Here is a 24,171-nt window from a genome sequence, read left to right on the forward strand (position 1 = left end):
TGGCATCACTCTTTTCTGCGAGAACTCTTCTTTTCAGAAGCTACAGTATTTTCATTGGGAAATCATTCCAGTTTTAGACTTTTTGTGCAAACCACAGAGCTGGTAATTGATAACTGCTTTTATTTTTTGTTTGACTGTTGGTCTTGCAGTGTTCAAAACAAAAGACACTGTCTGGTATCACTGTGTGATTCTTAAGTTTTTCAAAGCCTCCAAACCAGGGTCAGTGCTCAGCTTGGAGACAGTAGATACTGCTCCCAACAGAGTTTTTTTAACCTTAGGGAAATTCCTTGAGTCTTATTTCTGTCCTGTGCTGAGCCTGGGCAGTGTATGCACTAGCACCAAGCCCAGCACTCTGGCACAAGGACATGCCAGAGACATATATGCAAGCAGGAGATATGTGGTGCCTATGTTGTAGCCCCCAGTGGGGGCTCCCCACCACCTAAAAAGCATTAGAGCCACAGTGACCCCCAAATTGCTTTGTTTTGATTGTCTTTTAGTTACAGTTGTGGCAGTTTTGTATGCAAAAGTAGCTATTATGAAGTTTTGTGTTATATGGAGCAGCAAGTGTAAACCCACTTCTTCTATTTTTTTTAGATGACTTCCACTTACCTCTCGATGTTTTACCAACTGTGACGGAGGCCTTTGACTCCAAGACAAAAGGGGAAGATTTGCACAAGGAGAACAGACCTTTTCGCTACTGTGAAAAACAAACCATGGACCTGTCAGACAGTGACCGTCCCGTCAGCTTTAGTTCCACTTCCTCCTCTGCTTCCTCCAGGGACAGCCACTGCTCCTTTGGAAGCAGAATGACCTTGGTTTCAAACAGCCACTTGGGCTTGTTCAACCAGGATAAAGAAACAGGTGCCATCAAGCTAGAACTGGTCCCAGCCAGGCGATTTTCCAGCAACAAGCCACGCAAAAACTCCCCTGCGGAGCAAGAGGATCCTGAGGAAAGCTTTGAAAAAAGGCTAAACATGCCAAGAAAAGCAGAACCAAAAGGAGTGAGCAAAAACTGTGCCACGTCCCTGGTCACAGAGCCCACCAGTCCCAAGCTCCTCTACGTAGACAGAGTTGTCCAAGAGATTCTGGAGACAGAGAGGATGTATGTGCAGGATCTAAAAAGCATTGTCAAGGTAGGATTCTTGGTTAGGATGGTGTTAACTGTTCCATAATGCTATTTTTTCCATTGTTTGATTTCACAGCAGGACAGATGGACTTGACAATGGATTTGGCATTTGCTAGTCTTTACAAATTAGTGTAACATCATTGTTCTTGTGTGTTTCTAGTTTTTATTTGATTAGATAAATCTAAGCTGTTACTATGTGTTCATGAAGAAATAACAGAAAAAAAAATCCTACAGATGACAACAGTGTAGTGATCAGAGTGGTAAAATCTTTGCAGTAATGTTTATTTACGAAAATAATACAGTGCTCTGTTTCCTACAACATATAGCAAGAAGCAAACGGCAGACAGCTTGTTTGCCCTTTAAATGCTGTATCTGAAGGGTTTTACTTATTGATTCCTCCCCCTGCCTCAAATCCTAGTCCTGTGAGTTCTTTCCTGTCTTTTTCTTCTTCCCTTTCATGCGGCTCACAGCTGCAGTCTGTTCGCGCAATGTCCTTGGCCTGTAGCATTGAATATGACATGTATATTTGCTGAAAAATGCTATTGTTATATGAAGGAATTATGTTTTCTTTAATACTAATTCAGAATTGGTGGTGCTAATAAATGGATGTAGCATTTATTAGCAGCAGTGAAGTTTTTGTCCAGTCCATAGCATAACAGCATCTTTCATTTCCCCTTTCTGGTACAGGATAAAATACGGATGGGTCCTTCCGTGGATTGCTCTGCTCACTCCATGTGCTTGTTACTGTGTCATCAGTGTGATATTCTTTTTTGGTTTTGAAGATGACAGTCAAGTGCCTTGGCTATTGTTTGTAGCCTACATACCTAACCCACAAAGAAAGATTCCTTGGGAAGCTTATGTATAATGTGCTGTTTATAGAATACATAGCTTTAGGTAGCTGTATGAGGTCATCTGCAAAAGGAAATATCAGTCAGCTGGAGACACTCTTCCCACCTGCAGTTCCAACCTGCCTGGTCTCTGAAACAATGAGTGGGGAAAAAACGCTAAGGCTTTGATAACACAAATGCACATCATGATTAAACACCAGCACCTCGCCCCAGCTCCCAAAGTTCTCACAGAGAAGGCTTTTTCTGCAAGACTTCTTAGGTTTCTGTAGCTGGTGCTGTTTCACTACATTCAACTGTTGGCTAAGTTTGTTTGGAGTGTTTGAGGTTGTCATATGCTACAGAAACAAGCCAGCTTCTGTGTGTAGTCACCTCTCACTAGGCATGACCTCTGTGGTTTTGGAAACTTTAGCCCTCGCTCATCCTGCGATGCAGTAAACTGTACAACTTGAGAAACTGGAAACCATCATTGAAATCTTGAAACTGATTTTCCACTTACAAGTAGGAAAGTCAATAAATGCCTGCTAGAAATACATTAAGCATCACTACAGTAGATGTAAAGTAAATGAGGCAAATGCACTTGAAGTTATAAAAGAACTGGGGGAATTTACCTGTGAAATACGCAAGCGTATTTCCTGCAGCACCTAATAAACAATGAATCTTGAAAGTTTTGCGTGGCATTAGACAGCCTATTTGAGAGATGGAGTAGTTGGCAGTGGAGCTTTTTCTTGTGTAGGTGAGGATCCAAGGGCTTCAAAGGAATTCCTTCCCAGATGGTGAGGACAGTAGGGAACCAGCTACCTCTGCCTGTGCAGCAAGTTCTTCGCTGGGTTTCAGGGGAAAGACGTGTGACTGGAAGCACGTTACAGAGGACCCCATTTATAGTCTGTCAGGATTCCTTTCTCCGCAAGTTACCTGAGCAATGCTGCAGGGATTTACCTAATGAAAGGCACGGGATTGTGAGAAGGATGGGGAGGCTCCACAGACATCTGCAGGAGTGCTGTAGCCTTATAGGATTTGATTATCTGGGCCTCTGTGACTTGAGGCCATTCAGTTTGGCAGCCAGATTGGTGCTGAGCCAGACTAAGATGAAGGGAAGCAGCTTGATCTGCCTTATTTTCCAGATAAACATGGGTCAGATTTTGGCAGCTGGGTAGGAAATGGGATGAGAATGGAAAAGGGGAGCTGGGGAAAGGTCAAAGGACAACTGCTGCCCAAGAAGTGTGTGGGAACTGAAGAGATACATGAAGGTGGGAGCTGGTGAAGGAAAGCATAGGCAAATGAACCAGTGCTATGTGGAGAGAGAAAATCATTAGAGGGAAAACAATATGAGGAAATGAGAGAAAACCCAGGAAGTGGAAGGTTGAAGGGAGTATGAAACTGGTTGGAACTGGAGCTGTCTAGCGAGTTTTGCAGCTGACCTGCAATACAGCAGTTTATGTACACAGACTAAAAATAGTAAGGAGGGTTTTTTTTGGTTTTGGGGTTGAGTTTTTTTTGGCAGGGGGAGGAAGGGAGGAAGAGAAGCAGGGTAACTGAGGTGCAAAGAGCTAAAAGCTGAAGAGATGTCAGACGGAGGATGGCATAAGAACAAAAAGGGAGAAATGAATAGGTACTGTTTTAATCACCCTCTACCCCCAGCTGGGTCGGTACAGATTTGCTCTTGCTTTTTGTCCCCTGGTAGTGGGGATTAGCTGATGCTACCTTCTCTGTAGACAATGGAAACAAACTTAAAAACAACATGTTCTCATTGTTGTTTCCAGCACTTTGAAACAGGTTCTAGAGCTACAACTGAGAATGTGTCAAAACTCTTCTGGTGTAAAGCAAAGTACCTTTGACTGTGATGCACAGTCAAGCTTTTTTTGCTGGGGTTTGGTAGATTTTGTGTTTGCTTGGGTTTAGTTTTTTGGGGGGTTGGGGGGATTGTTTATTTTTGGGGTTTGTGGTTTTTTTGTTTTGGTTGGTGGATTTTTTTGTTGGTTTGTATTGTTTTTGGGTTTTAATATATCCACGCTCTTTTCTGTCATCCAGATCATTAATGAATATGTTAAACAGGACTGGACACAGTATTAAACCCTGGGGTATGCCTCTAGTTACCAGCCTTCAACAAGATTTTATGCCTTTGACCACCCTCAGAGCCCATCCATTCAGCCAGTTTTCAGTCAACTACTTATCCAACCCATACTTCATCAGCTTGACTATGAGGATCTCACAGGAGTCAAAAGCCTTTCTGAAGTCAAGGTAGACAATATCCACTGCTCACCACTCATCTACCAAGCCAGTCATTTCACCGTAGAAGATTATCAGGCTGCTCAACTTCCCCTTGGTGAATCCATGCTGACTATCCTTGATTACCTTCTTGTCCTTTGTGTGCCTGGAATTGGTTTCCAGGATCAGCTGTACACAAATGTGAAGAACATGCACAGCTGTACAAAGATGACCTATTAACATGAATGGTATGAAATTGCATGTAGGATCCTGGTACTATTCATCTTATCCAAAGTCAGCTCATTAAGAGTTAGCCAAGCATAGGATTTTGGCAGTGCCCTTTCAGCCTATATTATTCTTGGAGCATGCCGAGTTATGCTTGACATAAAAAGACTACAGAGTGAATGAGGGAAAACAATTTCACCCTTTTTCATGCCTTTATTGACCTAATGTTGTTAGGTCATTAATAAGTAAATAAATAAAAATGAACTAAAAAGGCATAACTTCTATAGCATTTTGAGTATCCGGGTGGTCTTTGTTCTTAACAGCACCGAGTTGGTAGACAAAGTTAGAAACTGACTTCACGGGACACAGTTAGTGTGATCTTTAGCTGATACTGGACACCCACTGAGGTTCTCTAGCTGCCTTTTAAACTGCTGATAAGAAGTATTTCATGGGCTTAAGATGAGTGAGAGGAAGCCGTACAGGCACTATTTGGCTCCCTTTGCCCTAGGATATACTTTAAAAACAACTGCTTTTCTAGCCAGTACAGCCATTTTGTCTGTGGCCTGGAAGAACAGTTGAGTTATGACTGTTTTGAGGCATGCTGCTGTGATACTTGCACAGGCAAGCTTTGTAACAAAGATAGAGTGAACTTTTCCATTGTTTGGTACGTTTTATCAGATGATCTGTTAAGCATAATTAAAATTTTGAATTAGTACAGCTTGAAACGTGTTTTGGGCATGTTTGTGATGAGGAATCGGATACTTCTGCTTCCTGCTTGTGTCATGCTGACAGGTGTACTGGCCAGGGCAGAACTTGCAGACCTTCTGTGGGTTCTGCTCCTCTTCAGACCGAGCCTGACTTTTTAAAGTAGTAATTTCTTTAGAATAGGCATAAACTTCCATTAGAGTCACTTACTGAAGTAACTTTTTTTTTTTCTGAGTAAAATGCTGTCCCTGAGTTTATAATAAAAATGTTTTGCTCATAGGAGTCAGAAGCCCATATTAATAATCTGTCCAAGTGGTTGTAACTATAGAAAAAGACATCCAGTGTTTAACCTTTGCAAAATGAAGGAATAATGCAAACGCACTGTTATAGTGCGTGCATCTGTCATGTTACATTAAATATGCTCTCACAGTGATACCAGCCCATTGAGAACATCTAGATCCACTGCATGAACCTCAGCCATCTAAGAACCCCTATCAGTAAAAAGTTGTTGGCATCTATACAGTAACTAAAGAGGAGTGAACCATGTGTTGTCAGTACATTTCACAAATGCTTGATGCAGATAGGGGTTGAGCTTCATGAATCTTGAACCCCATCTGAAATCTGGAGACTTCTTTTATGTGAATGAGTTCCTCTACCCTTTCATTCCAAACGTGACACTTTTTTAAACCATCCCTACTGGACTAGTTCTATCTTATCTCCTCTCCAGATCTTTTGTTCCCGGCCCCTCTTTTTATACTTAAGACTCCTCTTTCAAGGCTTTTTACCCAGAAAGTCCCATTCTCCTCTGCAGTCTTCAGCCTATGGTCTTCCCACCCATCTGTCCAGCCTTCTCTCAGTAAATCCCATCCTCATCCCCTGTCAGTCCATATTGTCTCGTTTCCTCATGTAATTTATCCTTTTTTTAGTCTTTTGCTTTCTTATGTTCTTATTTTCTGCTGACTCCAGATCTTTCTCTATTCTCGTGGCAGGCCTGGCAACTTTTTCATCACCATTCCTAATTTTTCTGCCCTCTTAAGTTCTGCTAACATTCAGCCTACATCTGCTGGTGTCCATTGAGCTTTGTTCCTGTTCTTTGCTTCCCATCTTTCTGTAGGACTCCTTTGTGTCTCCTTTGCCCTGGAACTGCACAGACTGCTTCTTCACACTGCATAAGGTTTGCAGAGGGTCACTGAGACACAGGAACAATCTTTTCCCTGCTCTTGCTTCATAGGAGCAGATCTGAACCAGATGTAACTGGCAGCATCTGAGAAAGTGTGTTAAGACCTTATGAAGTCTGAGCTGAAGCATGCAAAAGACCATTGCTAAAAGTTCCTGTTGAGGATATTTGAGGGGTTTCTCCCCCCAGCATGGTCAAATATGGGGGGACTTGCACAAAGACAGCAAAAGGCATGCTCTTGGAAACAAAGTCTCCATTATGCTCCAATCTGCTACTGCCCCTCCTTGAGAGATGAGGGCATGGTTCATGTCCCTGCTAATCAGCCTGGGGGTGCTTGTCCTCTCAGGGGGAAAGGTCACCAAAATTTTTCAACACGAGCAAAAAAGGACATTCTTTCTCAAAAAGGCCTGGGGGGCTGCTTCTGCTGAAATCTAAAACAATTCAGCAGGGAGGTAGGTTTCTGGCATAGAAAACTTCACCCAAGGTGAGCATGTCTGTCAAAGTTATATACCCCTTTGTAGGGGGTGAAGGGAAGCTTTGTAAGGGGGAACATGGGATGTTTGCAGGAGATACTTGTTGTGGCACCAATGATTAAGGGAAGCCCTTCTGAGAGGAAGTCAGTATCAGAGTTTTATTGTTCCCAGTTTCCTGCCTCCCAATCCTGCAGTTAGAGGATGTCTCTTTCTGCGTCTTGGGCAATTAGTTAAAAAAGACAACTGTGAAGACTGCAGTGTGTGCACTGTCCCTTCTTGCAATGTGGTAGTAAAAGCATAGCTGCTTCTGCACTGGGTTGCTGGATAGTGTAACTCCTAAGAGAAAGTTAATTCATTCTATGTTCAAAAGCTTGGAATCCCAATACAGTTAAGGCATCCCATAATGTTTGTTCCCAAGTTATGCATAATTAACTTATTTAACCTTTTTCTCTATGGCTGCTAACCTATGTGCCTGAGGAAAGTACCTTTAGATTGATGACGTAAGCTGCATATGCAGATGTTAATCCAGAGGAGTACTTCTGTTTCACAGTACAGAATTCCAGCACCCACCAAAAATAAATGGTTTAATTACCAGAGCTGCTCTTTTTGAATATTTTGTAGATTAGAAACGTCACAGGGTGTTTCAATGGAAAGTTTATTCAGTGTCACTGAGATGACTATCAGGTACGAGGATGTGCTGATCTCTCCCGTATAAGCATCCTGAAATTTATGGTGCTGCTGTAATCATGAGATTGTAATGACGGCATTCTTCTGAGGTTTTTCATCACTTTGATTTCACTCAGTGTAGGGAGCAGTGATGTGCGGTTTCACAATTAGTATTTTTCTTCACTGCATTAAAGACCAGAAGTTAGTGTACTGTATCAGTGGCTTTAAAGCTATGGAGCAATGCCTCAGCTTCATGTATAGGCACTGCAGTTTTGCAAATCTAGTCTGTTTGACAAAGACTGCTGACATACACAATTTATTTGTCTTAAATCTTAAGCACAAAAGAGAGAATGCAGGTGATGGAAGCATGATTTTTAGGCAGTTTACTTTTAATTTCCTTATGAACAGATCAATGGTTTAGAAACAGGCTCTCCTCTCGGGCCAGCTACAGAACCTGTCCCGTATGGAGTGAAAAGACATTCCATTTAGATTCAAAGAAAAACAATGATATTCAGAGTGAGATTTTTCCTTCAAAATTTATCTTGCTATGACTTTAAGAAGCAGTTAAAAGCAGATTAGCACACATGCTGTCCTTTCTGGCTAGGGATTGATCCTTATGCTTTCAGAAAAGATCAGTCTCTAGTCAAAAAGAACAGCATGTGTGCTAATGGTCATGACAGTGATTAAGTTTAACTGCAATTAGTATTTGTTATGCTTTTGAGCTGATGAACTTTCTCACTGCTTGTTTTTTCATCCATGAAGGAAGAGCTGTGTCAAATTCCAACTGACCTCCTTAGGGAAAACTTGGCTTAAAAGCATGGGAAGTTTTCTCCTGTGGTATTGAGATATGATAGCTGAAACAAAATTGTGCTTGAAGATCTCAGTACTTATCAAAGAGGCCTTCTCAAAGCCTGTGAATTTAAACAGAGTTACAGTAGTATAAATTAGAGCAGAAAAATGTTTCACTTTAAAAGTCTGTAATAATTTTGGAAGCAGCTGTATTGGAGAACATTGGTGTTTTGTTTTGCTTCTGGAGTTGCTGTTTAAAAATCAGGACCGTAATCCACGTGGAGGCTGTTGAAATGGGAGTTAACTAGGCACACCACTAGGTATGTTACCCAACAGGTGCACATAGCTGTTCCCACTACCCTGAAAGATACACAAAATAAATCAGGCTTCTTACTTCTGATGCAGTACAACTGTTCAGTTTTCCATGCAGACTTCTTGCTTCCTGGATGTAAGCCATATTAAACATCCCAAAACAACCTAAAGTGATGGAAGTATACACAAACTGTTGTTTGTGTTTGTGTCTTAAAAAGTTTTAGATTATGTTGTTTCTGAGACTCCAAGATCTTGAACAAAAATACTCTGCCAGTTATGTATGCTTTAAGCTTCTCATCATATATACCCTTTAATGAAACCAAAACAAAAGCAGAAACAAAACCCAAACCTTGTTTTTCTGGGCATGTGAGCAGGATTCTGGGCTTTGGAGAAAGATGTTTTATAGCTGTGCAGCAGGAATATGTTGTTGTGAACAACCAGAAGTAACCTGACAAGCTATGTTATGTGGTGAAAGGTGACTGCTTATGTTTTGTCATGAACAGGGAGCTGTTTGTAAACTAACCTCAGAGGAAATATGCAAAGCCAGGGTTAAATATACTGATGCATGTTTTTTCTTATCTGCATCATCACTACTTGAGTCTTATTTCTGCTGGTAACATTCATAAATTTCTTTCATTCAGCATGTACCCTAGCATTTGAAAGACACTGAATAAAATGTCATTGCTGCCTTGTGTTTTCTCCACCTGTACTTTGCATCCAGTTCTTATCTTACAGCTAGGTTGTGGAAACATGTTGGGACAAGGACTGTCTTTGTCAGGTGATTGTAGAGCTTCCCTGTATGGCTGGGACTGCATATGTTGGCAGCACAAATATATCGCCATAACTTTGTGGGTGTTTTTAAGGTTTATCTCTGTGTTTGGGCAGCACAAAAGGATGACTTGTACTGCGGTAATAAATAAGTTGTCTATAAATGCACAGTGAGCTTTTCTGAAGCTCTGGGTGGGAGAGAAATGGCAGGGAGGGCTGCTGATCTTCCAGAGAACTGCAGAATTGCCAAAAAGACAGGCTGCCATGGCTCTTGTCCTCTTTTTTTCTTGCAGCAAGATGTAAATCATTCAGCAGTGCTGTCTGCAGCTTCCTACCTGTTTTCTAAATGCAAATGAATGTGGATAAAAGGATGAAAGTTAATTTTCTGAATTCTGAAAAAGGAAAGCTTTATTCTTTTGGGAGAGGGGAGACAAGGGGAAGATGTAGTTAAATACAGAGCATGCCATTTAAGAGTGCTGGTACTGGGCAGGGGGCCCTGGGAGTGAAACTTTGCTCCTGTGACTGTACTGAGGTGGGAGCGGGAGGTTGTGTCCCTGGTTGGTGAGATTTATAAAGCCCTTCTGGAATTCAGAAAGTAACAAAAGGGAGATCTGTTCACCTCTGCCCTCCGGCTTGCTGTTGCTTACTGGCAGCTGATGAAGAAGCAGAGCAGCAGCTCTGGGAAAGCAGCAAGTTTACAGAGAGTAGACAACAAACTGGGAGGAATAGGTCTGAGAGGTGAGAGGCAGAAGAGAGGAAGTGCAGCTTATACCGCAAATTTTTTTGCTAAATATTTAATTTTTTTAATAAGTTGATACTTTTTTTTCCAGAATGATTGGAATTTCTGTAAAGAAATATAAAAATTTGGTAGTGATATGTTAAAGCCAAACAAATTTCTGTCTTACTGGCCAGACCATCGTTTCTGGAATTTTATTTACTTATTATGGCTATTTCCATTTTGGTCTGTGGAAATATTTGACCACTTTTAAATTTGTTACGTCATTGTTATTCAATATTACTTGTCAGTTAACATTGTTCTTCCAGTAATCCATGACCTGTAAACCTGACGGTTTAATAAAACACATAGCAGTCTCTCTCTCTCTTTTCTGCTTTCATCACTCCCACAGATTAAGGTGTGGAGGTAGCTGCTGGTTTTTGTGGTTTCATGAGAATGTTTTGCAAATAAGACACTTCTAAAAAGTTTTTACTTGCAAACCACCCACTGCTCTAAGTCTCCATTTCATTGCTGTTCATGTATTAATAATAAAATCCATCCATAAGGCTCTGGAAATCATGTGGTTGCTAAGATTAAGACAAATGCATGTTTAGGATGGGTGTAGATTTTCTCCATTATGTTGGGTTTGCATTTTCATTCTTTGGAAAACAGACTCCTTCAGTTTCCATTCCTGTGTTTTAACATAAACACTTCTCTTTTGGAATGTCTCATTTAATTTGTAAGTATGTCAAGATCTCCTTTAAAAAATGTTAACATTCATTTGACTTACAAATTGAGGAAAGTTTATTTAACAGGGCGAGGATCTACAGCACAAGACTCAGGTTTGTTTCCTGGGTGATTCACGCATTCAAAGGCTAAATATGACTTAATAATTCTCTGTGCTTTGACTATAGTTCAGTAAGGTTATAATCAGACCAACTATGCTGTGTTGTGAGAATTAATTTATAGATGCCCTGATGAACTTTGAGATTAATTTTTTGAAAAACTTATAATGATTAAACATTTTCAGCTGGTATTTTTTTAAAAAAGCGCCAGGTTATTGAATGATGATGATAGACACTGATGATCTCAAGCCTCAGTTGCAGACTTAGATTTAGAAATCTTTACAGCACTTACTTCATTGTTACTGTTCAATGTTTTCATTTGGCTGCCTTCATTACTGTAGTTTTTCTTCTGTGTTTCCTCTTAACTTTAGGAAGCCTGTTAGATGGGGGCCTGGCATAACCCCTTAAATGAAATGTCAGTAAAATATACTGATAGCATTTCTTATAATCCCTTGATCTCCACCTGCTCTCTGAACTTGCCTCTTACTACGCCTCTGAGCAGCAATTCTGAGTACCAGCTTCTGGGAAAAATTCCTGTAGCTGTGATTTAGCAGTGGCTGCTGGCTGATGCCTGAAGATAAATGTGGGACGTAGTTTTAATCAGTGGGTTACAACTTCTATAAGTTAGTGTGTTGAAGTGTCTAAGCGGTGTTACATGGGAGTTTCTGTTCCCAGTGGTTTCCCCGTATCGTCTTTACAGATGGTGGATAGTTTAGGGGACTTGTTTGTGTCCAATCCTTGAATCCCAGTTTCAGTTCGAGTGCTTTTAGTGCATCTCTATCAAATTACAGTTTGATTTAGTTGACAGCCTGCCTTCCAAGGTGCCTTTTGAAGATGAGAGATTTTAGCATGAAATTCCAGCAGTTGAACAGGGGAATATTATTGAACTTTGGTTGTGTTTCGTTAGAGCAAAAATTCACTTTGGAAAAGAAGGCAAAAATCCATCAAAGCAGTCCATACAAGCAGGCCGGCAGTTCAATGCTGGATCAGCTGGTGGCAGGTTTTGATCCTTCTGAGAGCTTCATAGAGGCAGCGTTCCTGCTAAAACGGCTCATGGAACAAAAATAAAACATGAGAAGAAAGCAGGCATTGGGCAAAAAGAAAGGACGTAAACTCCTGGACAGGTGGAGCTGGCATTGTCGGACATGTGCCTCCTTCCACCCAGGTCCTAAGAGGGAGCTGTGGGCCAGTGCTTCAGTTTGGTTCCTGGGACTGGCTGTATTCTGACAACCTGGAGTCCTGTGACAAGATCTCCTGACTGTTATGTCATTAACATTGACGTGCCCTAGAAATTTCTGAGTTTGTATACAACCCCACCTGTGCTCATGTCTGCGCAGGTACAACTGTTCAAAGGCAGCCTAAACCAAAGAAAGTGTGTGCTTTAGAGGTGTAAGGCATAGTGTTAGGACTCAGGAATTCCTCACTGCTAATTTTGGCTGACACGTACTCCCCTTGTGGCTTTCCATGCATGTGGATGAAGACAAGAGGACTTACTAGGGGTCACTGCTTCCAGCCCTTAGAATCTGTGAATGGGGCAGTGTTTTAATATCTATAATATAGGTGAGGAAGTCATGTTGATTATAAAAAAATCTGTCACTCAGAAATAACTACATGAATATTTTTTTTCCTTCCTCTCCTCTTCCATAGGTAAAATTTAAGTTAACACTGCTAACTAAACTTATTTGCAGGCCTCTAACTGTGGAATGTGCAGGGAGAAGTCTGTCATGATCACCTTACTCTGCGATGTTAAACAGTGGAAAGAAAACTTAAATATGCTTCTCTATTTTTAGCCTTCCTTCATACCATGTTCTCACGAGTGCTCTCACCATCAGTCTTTGCCCTTCTGCACGCAGTCAGCAGAGTATCGTCTTACTGTACCACGCCGCGGGCTGTAGTGCTGTTCCCCGCAGGCTGCCTGTGAGCCGGCTGCAGGTGTAAGTTGGGTGCTTCCGAGAAGCTGGTGAAGCGCAGGTAGCGCACCATGGCTTCGTCCCCCGGGGCCGGGGAGGGGGCTGGTGCCAGCGGGTGGCTTCCTGCCAGCTCAGAGACCCCTCTCTTCTGTGCCGACATCGGGGGGGAGGAAAGAAATCAATCGCAAACCACATCTAGTACCAGATCGTATAAAGTATGCCTCAGCCATTCCCGTTTGGAGGGTTGCTGGCTGTCGGTGGTGGGAGGTATTGTCCACACCCCTCTCCCCTGACAGCAGGGTCAGTGCTCTGCAAGTGCGTAGGTGGGTGCTTCGGAGCCCAGCTGTGAGCCCCGATGGAGCTGTTTCCCACAAGGGCAGAGCTTTGCTACCACTGACAAATGTTAGTCTTACGTACAAGGTACTGAGGGGCGTGCAGTGAATGGAGAAGCGGGGTAGGGAAGCGCACGGAGCCTGGGAGCTTTCAGCTCCTGTTGCTGAAGTGCACGGAGTAGGTGGCGTCTCCAAGTCTGTGTTGTCCTCAAAGACCCTGGCTTTGGCTGTCAGTTGGTGGCAGGGCCATGCCATGCACAGCCCCAAACAGGTGCTGATCCTTTGGGCCTGTCTGTTCTTTGGCGGATGTGAGGGTTTTCCAGCTTCAGATGGCTTTAAAGAAATGCCACCAAATACCGCTCCCCTGCTGTTTTCCACTAAAAGTAGAAAGACATGCTCGCAAAAATTTCCTTCTTTACTTAAGTTTCTGTTTTTACATGTAGATAAACTGTATGGTAGGCAGTGCAAGCATTTCTTGAGGTTTGATTTACTGGCATCATTGATGTGCAACATCTGTAGCAAAAATAAAATGTGGTTCTGATTTTTATGGCACTCAAACTGCATCTACAGTTAAAAATTTGTTAAAAATATGCGAATATGTTAAATATAAGTATCTGGCTGATTAGCCTATTGTATAGCAATGCAATTGTCTTACTTGCAGCCTAGGTTGGTGGGTTTGTTACTTGTGTGGGAACTGGGGATACTTGCTGCTAGGTAGCAGATTCTCACCGTCACAGCAAAGAGTGTTTGTAAAGTTCCTGCTCTCTCTGTTGAGTCAATACTGGTAAGACACTGAAGCAGAGCTGCTGCCATTTCTGCTGCTTCTACAGAGGAGTTTCGTTATCTTGACAGGCATGGATTTCTGCCTGCCACATGGGAACATGGCAGGCTATCTCTGGTGGGCTGAAAATCACAAGGGCTTTTATGTGGGATGGGAGGTAGGAAATGGTTTTAAGAGCGGTGGGGCATGAATTTTCACTCGGGAGGATGGTTTCAGGCAAAATGAGTCTGCCTATAGATATGTACTGCCTGGTTACAGAGACAGAAGAGGAAGAATATGGAAGACAAGGGGAGGAAAGCCGTCAGGAATGTGTTAAGTTTGGCTGCATGAAATGTTTTGCTACAGGTGTCTCCAAGCAAACCACTGTGCAGATTACAGAAGACCTGCACTAAAATAGTGGGCTTGTCTTCTTCCGTCACAGAAGGTGATGACAACAAAGATAATTATGTGTTTTGAGGAGAAACCCTGATAAAAGGGTTTGATATGGGAAGGAAATGGATTCGATTAAGGTCTCAGTCAGTCCTTGAATCCATATAGCCAAAGGAACCAAAGCAAAAAAGTGAAGTATGTTTTGTTTACAGCTGCAGCTTTTCTTTGCATGGTACAGCTGTACTTTGAATAATTGAGAAGAGCTGCAGTGAGCTGCTCTGACCAGCATCCTTGGCCACCTGTTGTGGATAGTGTGCTATTTTTTGACCCACAAGCCATTCAGAGTATGTTGCTGTACATGCCAGATAAAACCATAAATAATAATAGGAAATAATAGGGGAAAAAAGGCAAAAGGGGAACTGGTACATATTGTAATTACCCATATAATTGGCAGAATAAGCAACGGGGAGCATGTTACAGTGGTTGATCTGTTGTACAACTGTTGCCCAGCTTTCTCTTTGGTTACAAGTATGTAGATAGCTTGGTCAGTATGGCTCTAGCTAGCAGGCTACGAACAGGATCCAGTCTGTGGCACGTTTTCCTTCTGGCTTGCAGCCTTTTCCTCAAAGTGCTGCAGAAGTACTGCTTAGGTGGCCAAGGCTAACCATTTCAGTGGTTCCTCTTCTGCAGAGCCAGATTTGGGCCATGTGTATCTATGCTGGGTAGAGGGGACTTGAGCAAAAATATGCCCATGAGTATAGCATAGCATCTAGAAGAAAAAGTTGCCTTACCAGCAGCAGAGATCTAGGGAGTATCAGAAAACTGGGGTCTGAGTGATTTTATGGCACTGCCTAGATTAGATCCTGCTTGATTTAGTATTACATATTGCTCCTCAGGCTGCAACACTAGAGGTCATTGGAGTTTTGGTAAGTACCTCTTTTTAAGCATTTTTTTAGTCAGAGACTGAGTTTTCCTGGTGTAAGTTCTCAGCTCTTGAGACGAAGAGCATGTTCCTGAAGTCCGGAGACACATCACGGCTTTGTTTTCTCCTGCAGCCTGTGTTTAGGCATTGGAAAGCAAAGTGTCTTGGTGGATAGAATCCTTCTTTTTTTTTTTTTTTTTTTTTTTGTATTGATATTTAATCAAATTCTCAGTGTCTTGTGTGCCTTGGTAAAGGCATATCTATGTAACAGTGCTGCTCTTTCAACAATTTTGCTTATCTTTGGTGATATGCACAGTCCTGCCCTGTAAAGGGATTACTAAGTACTTCTATAGTATATATGTTTCTTGCAGAGCAGGATAAAAATTCATGCTTTTTTATGAGGCAGTGTGGCTCTTACCCATTATTTTTTTTAGCATTGCCATGTTAACATTACCATTAACATTACTCATTTTAATGTGCAATTTCAACATTGCCACATTAATGGCTGACTTATTATTTATTATTGTTCAGCCTGTAGTTTGTTTTTAAAGCTAAGTGTGTGTCTGTTTCCAAAGGAAAACCTGGGTGGCTAGATGAAAATGTCCCACTAATTTGCATTTAGTTTCTAAAGTCTGGTCACAGAAAACATTAATTTAATCAATATGTGAATATATTTTTTTCTCATTTTCTCCATTTCCTGACAGTTTTCTCTCATTTCTACTTTGTATGGTTATTTTTTTAGCTCTGAGGTTAGTGTTGTCATCGTTTCGTTCCTTTAGAGATCTTTCTTATGTGAGGATATGCAACTTTTAACAGGCGTTCCTTCTGATGGATTCGGTATGATGAAAGACAAATGGGGAGAACATCAGACCCAGCAAGGAAGGCAGGGCAGTCTGGCAGGACTCCTCTAGTTTTTGGAGAGTTTCAGGAAATAGGATGGAAAAATTGCACATACCAATAGAGCAAATCTTGCTCCATAAATCAGTCTAAGGTAACTGGCATTTGTGTTTTTTTTTCCCCTATAAAGTAAGTGAAATATTTTTGCCATAACTGCAGAGAAGCAATAAAAGGCTAGTGAAGGCAAAGGTTATAAACAAATCATTCGGTGCCGACGGAGGGTCTGTAGATGCTGACAAGAAACAAATAAAGTGAATAAGGCCGGTTCTGATAAATTTCATTGATTTTTGTACCATGTCATTATGGTCACAGCTTGCCCTGTTATCTTGAAGCTCCAAACCTTTCATTATGGCTTCAGATGATAACAGCTGTTGATATGCTGCAGGAGGTTGTGGTGACTACCATGGGGGTAAAGTACCATTTGCTAAGAAATAATTAGGAAAAACCCCATGGCTGGGTAGCTTTGATCTGCCTGTGTTGTTGTCCTTGCAGAGGACATTATATGCCAATACTACGTCTGTTTCCTGCATGAGTTCATGAAGCCTTTCTGGGAGTGCACATGCTCTGTAAAGCAGTATAACCAGAAGGGTCCCACTTGCTGAGTCAGTGCAAGCAGTGTGCTGCTGCGCTGTGCCTGGACTTCAGCAGACCACTGTGTCAAGACCATCCAGTGTCCACCTTTTTCACATAAACGTGGATATCTGAAGCTTTTTGCTGCTGTGACTACCATACAGTCGGTGCTACGTTAGGCAGTTCATGTCTAGCACAGGTATCTGCTTACACGTGTAACAGCAACGTAAACATGTCTGTAGCTGTCAGGCTTGCACAAGCCTCAGCTCAGCAATATTAATGAAAATAGAAAGCTAAAACTTGAAAGCAGTTCCCAAATCCTGTGTGATTTCCTAACAGTATGAGGTGAGATGCAAGGTACCTCTGAATCCCGAGCTTTTTAAGCAAATAAGCGTCTCCTTTTACCCTAGGTAAGTGGAAATCCAACCTTCAGTTTTTGGTTTGTTTCTGATCAGACACTGGGAGGAGAAGGGGGCCAGAAGCGGACTTGGGAAACTTTTGCCAAAAGAGAGCACAAGCTGTGGGTGTGTGGTATAACCTGATACTGGCATATGCTATGGGAATGCTGGAAAACTGCCAAAGCACCTGCAGGCTGCTGCTTGGCAGCAGCATTAGAAAGTATTTGGTTCCCTCGTTCTTACTAAGAGTTAGTAAAAGAGTGAGAAGAGTATGCGTGTGTGGAGAAAACCTGGGATAAGAGAACAAAAGGAGCACAAACCAGGTCATGTTATGACACTGTCTACAATACTGGAAATAACTGTGGACTGTTTATTATTTTGAAGAAACCCAAGCTCCAGCTATGCTGAGATGAGTGAATTTGAAAGGAACTGCTCTTTATTAAATAAATACGCTGTCTGGAGTTACTTATTGTAAGATTTCCATTCCTCTGCATCCCACCCCATTATAACAGCTTGGGGTGCTGCAGTTGCAGTGTTCCTGCAGTACCAAAAATGTTTTGAGAGGACCACAATTCCACTGGAGCTTTTCTATGCTTTTATATGCAGATTTGTATTAGTGGGCAGAAAATGTTATTTACTTACTGCCATTGCTGGAGCAGCCCTGAATCTATCCCCTACTTTTGCCTTTGACCTAGCGTATTGCTCGTTGCAGTCCTGTCAGCCTCACCATCCTGAATCTTTTACTCTTCTGCAGCTTCTGAGCATAAATAAAAAGCTAAGGGCAGGTTCATGGAGTCCCAGGGATGCAGTTCCAATGACTTAGTGCACAAATATATTTCAAGGACAGACTTGGAATGTGAGGCTACTGTCAGCTAGGAGAGAAGTCAGATCGGAGTACAGGTCAGATGCCATCGCAGGACAGATGAGGTGGCTTTCCAGGGACATGCCTGCTTGCCTGCCCTCTGGCGTTTCTTGCTCTTCTGAGGTTGCCTTGAAGTAGGCTTGCTTGCTTTCCCTTGGCAAAAAATACTGAGTTTCGGGGTGATGAAGGGTACCTTGAACTAGAGGTGATGAGTGCGGATTATTGAGCATTAAGATAGGGAGGGGGGACAGGAAAGCCTACTGTTACCTAAACCTGAATCTTGGTTACACCTGTGACTGCTGACACAATTTCAGTTGGAAAAAAGCACATGGTGACAGAGGCTCAAGCTCTGCAATTCCAAAGGTCAGATCCATGGTTGATCCAAACCCTTTATTTTCACGGGATTTACAGAGAATAAATCTTGGCCAATATATGTGTTCTAGAATACTACTTTTTTTTTTTTTTTTTTTTTTTTTTTTTTTTAACTCTGGAACACAGTTGTATCTTGAAAGTTTTCATGGTCTTGTTGACATTTTGCAGGGCTCCTTCCTTGCAGCACTGTGGAATGCTGTGTTGCTTTTGGGAGGTTGCCACACCACATTGTCTAGCCCCAGGGTAAGGGGTTTTATTTATTTTTATTTTGCATTGTTTCAGCTGTTTTCACTTCTAAATTATTTCCATCCTCCAGCAGAATTTCTTCATGAATGTGGCAGTACATTGGGTTTCTTAGTTTATGAGCTGTAGTTTGTTAAATAGCCTACTGGATTTGTTTGCCTTTGTCTGAGAAATTTTAATACTGTAGCAGCAACAAAATGAAAGGTGACACTTAGGAGCTGAGCTCTTATCAAAGTGTGGGAAGAGATGGGAAAGTTGTTCTCCCAGAACATTGCTGATCAGAGCTTTTCTAGCTGTCTTGTCCCTGCATGAGACACTGTCCGTCTTGTAAATGGAAAAGGAAATCTTTTCTAGAATATATAGCAATGTAATTTTCAATGTAACTGTATGTGTGGTTAAATTGCATGCACGTATATATGTTGAGATCTGTCCTGTACCACGTCTGCATTGTTTTCTTAAGTATGATTTTTAAAAAATTTATTTTTTTTTGCAGTTGTTGCTTGTACACTTTCTGCTCTTTGTTATATAGGTTTTCTGTTACTAAGACTGCATTAACTGACGTTCTTCATCTCTTATTTTTGCCTTTTTTTTTTTTTTTTTTTTTTTTTGGTCTTTGAGCCAGTTAAATGATCGGTTAAACTGTGATGGTGAATGAAATCCAAATACATTTGTATATCAGTAGCGAGATAAATGTTGGCTGTCCTGTCTAAGAGCTATGACTTAATGTTCGGTCTTTTGTTATTTTCTTGGTTTCAACGAACAGATAAGTACTGTTACCTTTCATAATAGAGTGGCTGTTCACAAAGGGGCTACTGAAAGCTTTACTGTAATAATAAGGTGAAACTGATATGAAGAGACTCATCTTGTACAATAAAACATAGCTCCGTTTACTGATTTAGAAAAAGAGGAAATGTCTGAAGGCCTCCTTCTCATTTCTCTTGTAGGATTACCTCGACTGTATCACTGACCAGACCAAGCTCTCCCTGGGGACAGAAGAGCGATCAGCCCTGTTTGGAAACATACGGGATATCTACCATTTCAACAGGTAAATTCATATTTAACTAAATGAAAACAGTTTAATAGTCTATGTTAATGGGGAGGGAGTAAACCAAGCAAATGCTCTTTTATCACCTTAATACAGGCAAGATACATAAATTGAGAAATGGTCTATTTTTTTATTCTCAACAGGGTTGGTTTGCAGAGATCAGATTTTTTTAGCTGTTTATTTTATGAATCAGTTGTGGTCTCCATTTACCTTTTTTTATTTTCATGCTGGGTATTTCTATGAATTTAAGTCTAACCTGCTTTGTGCCCTACGTGAGACTAATGCAAAACCACTGTGAAAGAAATTCTTGCCTTATTAAAGAGATGCTGTTTATTCCTACTATATTGAGTCCTTTTGTGTACTGATATACATTACCCACATCTGGCTTTTGTAGTGTTTTATACTGCTAGGGACTCCAAAACGGTGTTCAAGTACCTTTCCATTTATTCAAGGCTTCTGTTCAGTATCTTTACAGCCTTCTCTAAAAGTCCTCAGGTGTGATTCTAACATATATTGGGAGCCTGAACTAAAATTTCTTGCTTGTATAGCTAGCACCACATTGTGTGGAAACTGCATGCAGTATCTGCAGTTCTAGGAGCATGCCACTGCTACTTTTGTCTGGATCCTTGTTTACTATAAAAATAACTTATTCAGCATTTAAGGAAAACCTAAATATTCAATCAATGCAAGAAATACATTGTCATAAAGTTCCTGTGTATTTTATATCCCTTTACTTTTGTGAAAGCTCTCTCAGCTTTGCTGTAGTTGACAAAACATCCCCCAAACCACTGTGTTCTTTGAAGAACAACAGATAATTTAATTGAATCTGAAGAGGATTCTGAAGCGGAGGACTCATGTCAAAGAGCATCTTCAACGTTTTTCCATCATTGTGAAAAGCTACTTTAAACGACAAAGATAAAACCTAAAATCTTGACTGAATGTCTAACACAATAGAAAATTAATAGTGGTGGTCTGATCATGTGTTTTAGACCCATGAGACAATGTGAGCTTACAGCTTCCCAGTGGTCACAGGATGGAAAATACCAGTCCTGGCCGTTATGTTTTCTGATCCTTCAAAAGTTAAAGAAATAGCAGACTTGGCAGCTAGGACACATTCACATCAGCATCATTGCAAATATTACATAATAAAAAATACTTTCAAGTACAATCAGTCATTATACAGAATAATTGAGTTGCAAAAAAAAAGATTTGCAGAGGTTAAAAAGAAAAAGAAAAAAAAGTGGTTTTTCACAATTTTAGAGATAGATGTGTTACAGTGGTTAAAACTCACTGGAAAGTTATCCAGAGCCTCTAGTAAATTACTAATGCATTTCAGGCTTTCTAATTTAAAATTCTACATGGAAACTGTGAGCTTTTAGGACTGAACCCTCATTGTAGATCCTAATACAGCTTTAAGGATTAAGTTCCCTTCTGTATGAAACTTGGCAGGTAGCTTCTAGGTCCTAAACATACTCTAGAGCCTTTTTATTTATTTTGACCTTTGAAAAAGGTCCATTTGGCAGTTCTCTGATTCAGATGCTGGTTTTGAGCATGATTTTATAGTTTCAGAATTACTTTGTTTTTTGCAACTTTGAATTTGACTATTAATCAATGAGCAAAAGTTTCAGTCTTGGACTTTTTTGGACTTCCTATGAATCTGAGAAATTTCATTTCAGTAAATGTGAATTTCTTTCAGGTAAACTACTTGAGATTTTTATGTTGTGTCAGATGGCAGCAATGATGGTCAGGATGGTAACTGCTAGTCCAATGACTATAATCTCTTTTTGGAAATCTATTTCTTAAAGCAGAATCACTATTTACTGGTCCACTGATTCTGCTCAGTCTTTTGGGAAAAGTTCCCCAGCTTGTTTATTCAGAAAGGGGAAATGTTCTCCAAGTCAGTGTCAGGTGCCTTTCTTCCCTGGACACTCTCTTCTGTTGAGATTTTTTCCAGTATCAGTTTAGGATAAATTCTCCAACTGATACCATGACTTGACTCTGAAAAGAGAACTCTGCAGAGAAACTTGCTCAGTTTAGTGCTTCTACCAATACTCAAATGATCTTAGGAGAGGCAAAGCTGAAACCTATGCTGCTGACACAGATCATCTTCCATGGTCCTTGTCCATCAGTGACTCCTGAAGCACAAAAATGCAGTGCAGGACCATTTTCTGTAACCGCCATATTCAGCAGTTCCTGTACTCTGAGCTTCACAGTGGTAAAGGCTGGCTTGTGGTCAGGAGGAGCCTTCATAAAACCTGTAATAGCTCACCTTTAATGGAAAAGGGTTTTTTTTGCTGAGTGGAAGGAAATTAGTCTTGGCCAGAGGATTTTTGTGACAGTGAATTTATACCAAGGCTAAATTTCTTATCACTGGTGTTTTGTTTTTTTCTTTTTATTGAAAGTCTGAACTTTTCAGATTAATTTTCCAGAACTTGATAAGGTGAAAGTATTCTGCCATGAAGACCAGATTCTGCCTGCTACCTCACTTTAGTTTTGAATGTTGTGCTCTCTCAGGCATTGAGAGAATGAAGTTTTTTGGAGATGCTGCTATTTTAGCATTTACAGCTAGACAGTGCAGTACTTCATCATCAGCTGGTTGTGTTGGGGTTTTTTTGTCATGGTTTCAGGACAAACCATGCTGTTTTGTTCCTCCATCTTTCCATTCCTTCCATTCCACCAAAATTGCCTGTCTGATGTCCCTGTCATTACGATCTCTTGCTCACTCTGATTCAGATCAAAACAGAGGAGAAAAATACTTGTGTCTTACATTAAAATGATATGGTGATTATATAAAATGAATAAAATGCAAAAAAGTTCCTCACCTGAATTGTGTGTGCAAATATTGTGATTATTTGAGGACTTATAAATGTGTTTATCTCATTCATCTTGACCTCCTGTAGTCAACAGCTTGATACTAACCTACAACTTGTCTAATTGAAAGTCTTCACCCACAGGGGAAAGATAAGTTTGTCTTGAAACTAATTCATATTCCAGAATATCAAAGGATCCTAAAAGACATTGCAATGAGGCTTTTATTCATTTGACTTGAAAAGATAGCAAATGCACTGAATGAAAAATGGTCAGTCTCTTTATGCTTACCTCTCTCATCCCAGAGGAGTTAGTATTAGAGAATGATAACGGTCGTACAGATTCAGATTTTTCCAGACCATGGTAACCCAAGCTGTTTAACTCAGTACATGGTCTTAAATGGCACTGGAATTTGTGGCACTCTTCTATCTGGGTTTTGTTAGTGATTCAGTTGCTAGAGCACGGAGTTCCTCTGGTGGTACTCCCTCGTGCTCCCTTCCTGCCTGGGTGGCTGGCGCACGTGAGCCACAGGGGCCGAGAGCTGTGGTACCATCTGTGAACAGCATAAAACCTCTTGGATATTCAGGTAAAGGGAACTAATGCCTCTCTATTGTTTCTTCTGCCTCCTGCCAGGTACTTAGATGTAGCCTATAATAATAGCCCTGCTTTTTCACACGTCAGCTTCACGTTATAGGGATTGAAGTTTTTCAGGATTCCTAGGCATGACAGATTTGTAATTTTTACAGTGGCAGGTTGTTCTTACCAATCCTATCCTTACCAGCTAGGTGAGATAGGTGCATTACAGGTAACAAAATCTTTCAAAGCACACAGCCCTTACACTATGGGCTCGTGCTGAAGGCACAAGTCACTAGCATATTTACTGCATGAACTTGGGCTCATTGCATGAATATATAAAATCTTTAAGGGTTGTGTTACTGTATCCTGAAGAAGAAATAACGTGGTATTATAGGAGACAGGTAGGAATAAAATTACAATCAAGGCGCTACATACTCTAAGCGATCGGAACATCTGCCTGTCAGACAGTAAGACTTCTCTGAGCCCATTCAGTGTGTCTGATGTTATTTCCAAAACTTGAGTAGGACAGTGTCGGTCATTATTACTGATGGTTATGGTCACCATTGCCACAGCTTGCTTCTTTTGCTGCTATAAAGGAGCTTCATGAGTGAGGTGTATCAAGCTAGGGTCATATTTTTATTTCCATTTTGATGAAGGGAGAAATTGAGGTGTGAAGGTTAAATTGTCACTGTACAGAGTGGCTTAGTGACCACTGAACCTAATGTCTTTGTCTGTCTTTGTTCCTTGTGACTGCAGATTTCTCCCCTTCCTTCCTCCAGTAATTAGAGAAGCAGAGAACAAGTCAGGAAACTTTTCTGGTTTACTCCTTTTCTTACTTACAGAGGGAAATTGTGTCTGCTTAGAGGGGAAAAGGGCAGTTCCCTAGACACAGGCTTAGCAAAACTCGTTCAGGGAACCAGCTCTGAATTGGGAGAAAAGTAGCCCTAAACGGAAAATCATCTGATGAGAAGGGGGCAGGGAGGAGTTCTATCAGAGAACAGTTTGGCAGAAAACTCAGTTTCTTCTCTTGTTTTTCCGAGTACATCTTTCAGTAAGACTAAAGACTATTTGGATCAAGAAGAGACCTTTGAGGTTTTCTTCTGCTGCTTGAACTCTTTCTTTCAGTGAATTGGCTTTTGAGAGCTGAGTTTCATACAACGGTGAACATACTCCCTTATTGCTTTGCTCCTGTTACAATGAATTCATTTCCTGCTTGGCATGTCAAAATTATA

The 24,171-nt window shown here is 41.0% G+C and overlaps 1 protein-coding gene across 3 annotated transcripts in view; it reads left to right on the forward strand.

Moving 5' to 3' along the window:
* The window catches only part of PLEKHG1 (pleckstrin homology and RhoGEF domain containing G1), a 139,439-nt gene that overhangs the window by 87,882 nt on the left and 27,386 nt on the right, over window positions 1-24,171 (forward strand). For all 3 annotated transcript variants that reach the window (XM_080389686.1, XM_080389688.1, XM_080389687.1), the window contains 2 exons: window positions 595-1,133; window positions 19,455-19,555. In XM_080389686.1, coding sequence (XP_080245812.1) covers window positions 595-1,133; window positions 19,455-19,555 — 640 coding nt within the window. The remainder of the gene's footprint in view (window positions 1-594; window positions 1,134-19,454; window positions 19,556-24,171) is intronic.

Source organism: Falco punctatus (genome assembly GCF_963210335.1).
Source record: "Falco punctatus genome assembly, chromosome: 5".
NCBI classification, from domain to species: Eukaryota; Metazoa; Chordata; class Aves; order Falconiformes; family Falconidae; genus Falco; species Falco punctatus.